Source organism: Lycium barbarum, chromosome 7 (assembly GCF_019175385.1).
Source record: "Lycium barbarum isolate Lr01 chromosome 7, ASM1917538v2, whole genome shotgun sequence".
NCBI lineage: Eukaryota > Viridiplantae > Streptophyta > Magnoliopsida > Solanales > Solanaceae > Lycium > Lycium barbarum.
The window spans coordinates 14,181,266-14,189,739 of NC_083343.1; the positions used below are offsets into that span (position 1 = coordinate 14,181,266).

At 32.4% G+C, this 8,474-nt stretch overlaps 1 protein-coding gene across 1 annotated transcript; it reads right to left on the minus strand.

Annotated features, from left to right (window-relative positions):
• Positions 1 to 5,769: 5,769 nt before the first annotated feature.
• Positions 5,770 to 8,093, minus strand: LOC132602159 (blue copper protein-like). The gene is made up of 2 exons (XM_060315148.1): positions 7,928 to 8,093; positions 5,770 to 6,654 (listed from the first exon to the last, which is right to left on the minus strand). The coding sequence occupies exons 1-2, from the start codon at positions 8,091 to 8,093 to the stop codon at positions 6,515 to 6,517; spliced, it is 306 nt and encodes a 101-aa protein (XP_060171131.1). The 3' UTR covers positions 5,770 to 6,514.
• Positions 8,094 to 8,474: the final 381 nt, after the last annotated feature.

Here is an 8,474-nt window from a genome sequence, read left to right on the forward strand (position 1 = left end):
CACCCCCGCACCCCCAAAAAAAATATCCCCTAAAAAAAGCTCTCTTTTTCTTAATATTCATCCCTTCTATTTGTAGGCAAGCCAATTTAGAATTCCATGGATAAAAATAAGTCATGTGGCTATAGCATTTCCTCCCAAAATTCTCATTCAAATTTTCAAAAATCATCCAACTAAACAATTAGAATTCTATGGACAAAAATAGGCCACTTGGCCGTACTTCCCCCCCCCCCAAAATCCTTATCCAATTTTTCAAGAATCATCCTATTAAGCATTTAGAATTCTATGGACAAAAATAGGCCACTTGGCTTCGCTGTACTTTTCCCCCCAAAATCCTTATTCAAATTTTGAAAATCATCCAACTAAGCATTTAGAAATCTATGGACAAAAATAGGCCACTTGGCCGTCATTTTCCCTCCAAAAAGACCTTATCCAAATAGTACCAATAAAGGTACAAATGAATAAAATCCCCTTCTTATTTTTTATAAAAAAAAATGTAGCATAGCTTTTATATAGTTTTAGGTTAATTAGTCTAATACGCCCCTCGTAAAATATTTTGACGAAATAAAAATTATAATACGTCGTTTTAAAATACGAGCCTCAAAATGAGCCCAATATTGATATACTTCAGAGCAATATTTAAAAATGTGAAAAAAATGCGGTCAAAATGAGCCGTAATTCATACGTCTTTAATGAACAATTTTCCTGAGTTAGAGGGAGCAGGATATGTATCTTCTTTTCAAATTACGTTTGTGAAAGTAAATAACTCGTAATTTCTTGTAATTGTTAATTTTTATAAAAATAATATTAAACGTCAATTTTTGCAATTTTCTCGGAATTTTTAAATTTTTAATATTTTAAGGGCATCCTTACTCGGTCTTGGACTCGAGAAATCTTAAAATTAAAATAGGCGTTTTATGAGGTGAAAATTAGGTGTTAACAAACACACAACAAGTAATGAACTAGAATATTTATGTCTCCAAATTTAACAACGGATATCATATTTAGTGTAGTCACAACAGATAAGCATATACTTCAAATAGGATAAGTGAAAGGATGAATGAATTCAATGAAATGCACTGACCAATAATAAGTTTCAGTGCACATATGCCAACGGTCATTCCGTCTAGGCATGACCTATGGGGAACCCGCAAGCTCCATATACCTGTTAAGGCGTGCAACCCGGTCCCAAACACATCAAGGATATGTGAACATCATTCGTACCTTTTTTCGGGCCTTAAAGACCCTGTCGTACCCCTTTCCGTAACTCACCCAACAACTATATAAATATGAATAAATACAACATGCTTGATATCGCATGCAACGCATTAGATAACCCATAATGTTCCACTAATGCCCGTAGACCCTATCCAGCAAGAGAATATGAGACTTGTCATATAAAGAGTGATGCGCATAGCCATAGAAGTCACAAATTGACAAGTTCATATAATATGTTATCATCTACCAGCATATATTCAGGTTCAAGATTTCCGCGTATCAACACCCATAATTTACCAATCTATCATTGTATGCTATCCTCACAAATACACCGGTATCCACACAAGTGATCATCTCAGTCACAAGTGTGGCACCTCTTTTTCACACCTCAATCTCTTCGTATTTATAAGCTATATACAACCTCAAATCAGTCTTAAGAGTAAGCCATAATCTACGTCGACGCATAGCAGGAGACACAAACAATCATATCTGAGCCTTCCCCTTCCAGAGTGCCTTCGAACTATTCAAATCTATCAAATATGAATCCTACATTAATACGTCCTTAGACCCCCATATCGGCTATATAAAATTCGGGTTGAATCCCGCCCCAAAATGGGACTCATACCCACATCGATGAAATTGGAAATTTCTTTTAAGATAATAAAACCCAAAGCCTAAGGATTTCAAATCCAGAAAATCCATTCAAAAAGCCATGATCTTGGCCTTCAATTTCATCTTATTCCTTTGACTCAACCTAGGACTACTTTAGCAAATATAATAACAGAACAAATAAGCTCAGGTTTCACTTGGTGGGTATTTTGGTTGAGTGTAAATCACATCCCCGCTCTAGTTTGCGATCTCGGTCTGGATCTACTAGGCTTACATTCTTCTAAGCATATTGTAGACTTTAAAATCTTAATTCCACGCTCCTCTAAAATAATTTAAACTTTCAAGGGTTGGAAGAACGCTTTCAAGTACATGATAGAAGCTTTAGGTTACATCATTTCAATAAGAGTTTACAGATGTCTTAAAAAGCTATTTTAGCCTATACCAAATTGTTATAAATATTAAAAAAGATGCTTATGAACTGAAATACCTGCCACAACTAAGATCCATTTTGTTTTTCGTTGCCCAACTTATAAGGAAGGTTGGTTTGAGTGTAGTTCCTTCAACTAATCCTCCTCAATGTACCCTTAAAGGTTATTCATTAGTGGATTCTTAGAGGTGGGCTTGTGACAAATTCGACACTGTGACGGACTTGTGACAAATTTTTACCGTTACATATTCATTCATCTTAAAAAATTTATAACAGAATAATTGACCCCGTCTCAATTAGAGATGGATTTGCTAATCGGTCACAAAATATTTGATATAATAAAGGTTAAATCCGTCACAAATAGTGATGGACTAAAACAAATAATTCTCCCACAAATCCGTAATAAAATTAGATACGTATTATTTTTAGAATAAATAGTAACAAAATAATACTTTATATATGAGAACTTCTATATTATTTAGTAATTTATTAAGATAAACCTTTAAATATTAATTATTTACTATTAACAGGTAATTAAATTATTAACAATTTAATTAAACTAATCATATCTCTAAAGGTTGCACTCTCCCTCTTTTATACTAACCACTTACACTACATGTTTCATTATCTTCTGATGTGGCACATTCGTTTTGTCAAAGCTTGTGATGAAAATATCCATCACAATTTTGTCACTAATTGGTGTAACGGGATATTCCGTCACAAAATCAAATTATTTTGATTTTTTTTTCTTGTTAAAATTTTTTGTGACACAATCCTTATTTCCGTTTGTGACATAGTCACAAGCCTGCCAAAAAATTTTGACGAAATTGTAACGAATCCTTGTACGTTCGTTATAAATTTGTGACAGAATTGTGACAAACTGTCATTTTCGTCACAAACTTATCGCTGAATTGTGGCAAATCATCATGCCCGACATAATTTGTGTTCACATTGATGAATTTTTTCATAAAATCGTCACATAACTTTTGATAAACTTGTCCATGACAAATATGTATTTTTCATGTAGTGATAGAGTATTGGTACGGATTCGATCAAAACTCTATATTTGTATAAAACTTCTACTTAATTGCATAAATAATCTATCCAGAAACCAATAACCTACCTTTTCTAGAATTCAAATTCCATAAATTCAATATTTTGAATCCGCCGTTGACAATTCCTATCTTTGGACGTAGAATGGCTGAGAGAGGTAACCGAGTTATGGTCCAGATGCTCGTGTAATGATCAAATTTGCAACAAAATCAAGTCTCAAATATTTTTTATTTAGAACTTGAGTAAAAGGTTGTGCTGACGGAGGGTGTACGTTGTGCTTTAATGGTGGCATATGGCCATTGAAGGTTGCTAAAATCTGTTGCTAGAGTTGCTTATGCGAAATTAACCCAGTAAATTTTAATTGTTCACATGGGTCCTTCTTATTACACATCTTTATGAGGTCGGAGTCCTCTTTGTTTAGATTGAACTTAAGGAAGTACTTTCTAGCTTGATTATTTTGGGGTCATTTTTTTTCCTTAATTTTTTATATCTGTGATTTCTTTTTTGACTTTCTTTGAGGGAATTATATTAATTTATATTTTACTTTTTATCATAAACGTTCAGTTAGAGTCTCAGATCCATTTTACTTTTCATTTCTTGTTTGAAATTTCTATCATGGTATTTTCATTAATCAATTTATTATTTATTTTCCGCTTGCACGTGTATCCCAAATGGTATTTAGTTTGTATAAAAGCTTTAGAGCCAAACCAAAAATGGGTCTAATGAGCAATCTGGAGGCCCCCAAGATGGAGTAATTAGAAGATTTGGAAGCTACATTTAAGACTAAGTAGGCGTTGGGCCATGAAAACCCATATTTTTCACTTTATTTGTTTGGAATTTAGAAGTTGGAGTTGGGTTTGGTTATAGGTTTTGCAAATAATATTTAGTTATTTGAAGGTTTTAGGTGTTTTCAAATTTTAAATCAATTTGTATTTGAAATTTTCATTGCCAAATGCTAATTTTAAAATAAAGTGAAAAAAATTTCCAGAAAAAAGTGAAATTTTCATTGCCAAACGTGTCCTAAGAATCGCATGGCCATATCAGGGTATAGCATGGCTATCTCTAACTGTCGAGATAGCGATGTTAGTTTTTTTTTTTTTTTTTTTTTTTGCTGTTTCGAATGTTTACACCTCTTATTATTTCTAGTACTTCATTGAGATGATTGATTTTATATATCAATTACAGTGTTTTAAAAGGCGGGGCGTAAGGCGGGGCGTTTTACATACGCCTCGACGAGGCGTAAGCCTCGAGGCACGGGGCGTAAGCCCCATGGGTATTTAATTTTTAGTATTTCTTAAAATAATATAATTACAATAAATATTTTTAAATAGGTAAAATTACATAAAAAAAATAAAAGAAAACTGTAAATAAATGAAATATATATATATATATATATATATATATATATATATATATATATATATATATATATATATATATATATATATATATGTGTGTGTGTGTGTGTGTGTGTGTGTGTGTGTGTGTGTGTGTGTGTGTGTGTGTGAGAGCGCGCGCGCGCTTGATCCTCACAAAAAAAATGATCAAAGCTCATTATACACTGCTTATAACTTATAATTATATATAACATAATTTTACAAGTATAAACAATACAATGAAATAAAAGCTATTATGAAATACAAAACAATTCTAACATTTTAACTTTCAAACACGGAAAAAAACACAGTTTCTTAAAACACTATTACTATCATACTATTTATTTTATCTCCCTATAAGCAAATAATCAATAAAATTTATCAATATTACAATTAAAACATAACTTCTTCAGGAACAAAAAATAAAATTATATGATCATTCTGATACATAGGACTTATGACCAATGACAAGTGAAAATGTACAATTCCGCTATGTGTTTTTTTTTTTTAAAAATAAGTGATATTCACCCTCACGACGTTCTCAAATAGTAAATATCCAATACTACGACTTGTTATATGAGTTACACCCAATCTTCTATTTCTATAGATGAAAAACTATTAAGTATCATTATTTTGTTAAACAATTATGAGGGTGAATGATTTTAATTAAGGAATTTAAAATATAATTTGTGTAAGAACTGTTAGGCGAGCCCTGAGCGTTGGGCGTTAGGCGTGTTTAAGGCGTACGGTTGGGCGCTTAGGGCGAAAGCCTCATAGGAACTAAGTCCCGCACGTTAGCCCCAGGGCGTTTTGCCACTGCCCTGCCCCGAGGCGAGCCCCGGGGCGAGCCCCGGGGCGAGTCCTGACACTGCCTTTTAAAACAATGATCAATTATTACACTAGATGCTCAATTAGGTGTGAGATTCTTTCCATTCTTCAATCAATGTTGTAATTATTTCCTATTATTTTCATTAGAAAGCTTATTATTATTATTATTATTATTATTATTATTCCTCTTGCTTTTATCCCTAATTGCACCATTCATGCTTGCCAACTTAGGTTTTATTCCATGCTTCACCATAGTTCCTCTAAACTTTCATTTGTAAAATTCTATAAGTCCGAAAAGTAAATTAGATAGAACTAACAACAGTGAAATGTGAAGAAAATCCAATCTATTAACAATGGAAAGTTTAAAGATATAGAGCCATATGTTAGAGTTTGCCTTGAATTTCTATCTTAGAGATTTTTTTTTTTTTTTGGTAGAAAAGGTTTTCTTGTTAGAAAATGACTTATATATATATTTTTTTTCTTGGACGAGAAGTTTTGCACTTCTATAAATTGGGGATTTTTCCTTCTCACACAACAACATAAGAGCATCCACAATGTAGTCGTTAAAAGAATGTTGTTTGGGAGGGATTATTTTCTCTATAGTTTTTATATTTTTTTATGTCAATTGACCAAACTACGTTATAATATTCGCTTTTGATTTATTTTTATTTTTATTCATGATTTATCATCGTTTAAAGTTTGTAATTATTAGCTTCCGCGTAATGTCTATTATTTCGATCCAAGCACCACATGTTCTCTTGTGAGAGGTACGACATTAATCTAGAGTTCATCAAAGAGAAAATTAGATCAAGCTAATAAGTAGAACATTCATGTTACAAGCAAAACGTTATTACAAGTGCATAAAAGAATAAATTTGAGAATAAGAAAGAAAAAGAAAAAAAAAATCACAACGAACTCTTCACGATAATACTCCACATAATTTTCAAAGAACATGCAACTCTAGCTTGAGACCTGTAAAGCAGCCTTGTTTGTTTGTAAAGATGAGCTAGTACGACCCTGATTTATCAAGAGTAATTGAGGTCCTGCCACAATTATCCTTGTAAAAAGTTTTGACACTGCCACAAAGTACATAGCTTGAAATATCCACTGATGCCACATCTATCACTTTTGGGCTGTAGAAGAAATCTATCAGAATTTAAAACTTATGAATTCGAAATTATTAATATGTATGTATTCAATTAAAACAAATACAAGGTTTAAATAAAGTTGGATTGATCGAATCCGTAACTGAAATTCTAGCTCCATCTTTGATTTTTTTAAATCTAAAATATGTACAGGTCTTAGTCTTAAAAAGCAGTTTCAACTCTTCTTAATGTTTTTAGCCGTCCTATCTAATGTAGAGATTAACTTTTGTACACTGTGTAGATTTTTTTTAATTATTAATTAGGTTATTTAAAATTCATTTCAAGATAAATGCTCATAAGAAGTGTTAAAAGAAACCTGGAAATTAAACCAAATAACATTCTATAACAAGTTAAATTAGGTAGTACGAAGAAATTAAAAAAAAAAAACTTTAAAAATGTAGTGTAAATCAATTTTATTATTGCAAAGCATCTCATTAAAAGTTAAATGAGAAACAGATTGACATATGACAAAAGATACAATCTTGCTTGATGAGTTAAGAACTACTATGACGATGTTGACTGTCACATCACTTAAGAAAGAAATATTTTTAAAGTCTGTGTTCATAAACATGGCATGGCATTTTGAATTTACAGAATCATACCATGAGTATGTACGGTAAAAGGAAAAAGAATACGGTAAAAGGAAAAAGAAAATAGGTCATTTTCTGCCAACTAGACACCAAAATATATTTCATTAAAAAGCAACAAAATGACTTTCTTGCTTTGATTTCTCCAATAATTCATTTAAAATAATTTCTAAATTGTAAGGAGTATTAGACAGCCATGAACCAAATTGTCTTCCGATTAAAATTAAATCTCTTCAGACATGTCAAGTCCACCTTAAAAGTAAAATGAGAAGTTTAAAGTTATATACCTCAACCCACCCCGTACTATCCACTCACCCCTCCTACATGCCTAACCCCCCCAAGCCCCTACCTACCCCACCCACGTACTGCACCCCGCTTACCCTGCCCAGCCCACTAGGCCCCTACCACCTGGCTACCCGGCTCCCCCTACCCTCACTATCAGAAGTTGCGCTCCAATTATAAAATTTCGTAGTGTTTTTTAACTATATCCAAATGTTCGTAAAATTATATTTTTTAACTTACATATCAAACATAAGAAAATAAGTAGGAAAATCACTTATTTTCCAAAAAATATTTTCTTGAAAAATATTTTATGTCATACCAAACACACCCATATTCTCTTTAAAATAGATAAAAACAAAAAAGTGTCACATAAAATGAAACATAGAATCGTGATGAAATACTCACGAAGAACATCTCCAACACTTAAGCTTTTCCCATAAGGCCATGGATGATAATCAACACTTGGACTCCAACCTCTTTTGTCCCCAACCACATACTCCTTTGCAAAGCTTTTTGGTATTGCAGCATTCAAAATGATCAAGAAAATGCACACAAGTACTAATTTGGCCATTATTTCACTATGTGCTAGAGCTGTTTCTATTTTTCCTTTCCTCTAACAAATTAAAAGAGATTGGAATATTAGGATAGAGATAGCAACTAGGTACTTAAGGCATTTGTAAACATAGCATTAAGGTTTGTTTTATACGAGATGTTGAAGAATCTTAGTTGCAGAATTTTTAATAAATGTTTCATTCCAAATTGTGCCGCCTATGTTTGTATTTTAAACAGTACGTCCACCAAACAGTATAAGGAGAGACCTGGTTGTCTACCAGTTCTCTCAGACAGTGCAGAAAGTAAATAACACAAGATTTTACCGTGAAAAACTCCTTACTCAAGCGATTAAAAACCACGACCTATCATGTAGGATTTCAACTCCATTATCACCCAGCAA

Bases quoted from the DNA above. Each gene is read 5' to 3' on its own strand.
- LOC132602159 (XM_060315148.1), bottom strand. From the start codon at position 8,093: ATGGCCAAATTAGTACTTGTGTGCATTTTCTTGATCATTTTGAATGCT. The intron at 6,655-7,927 runs GTGAGTATTTCA...AAATTCTGATAG, and splicing joins AAGTGTTGGAGATGTTCTTC to ATTTCTTCTACAGCCCAAAA.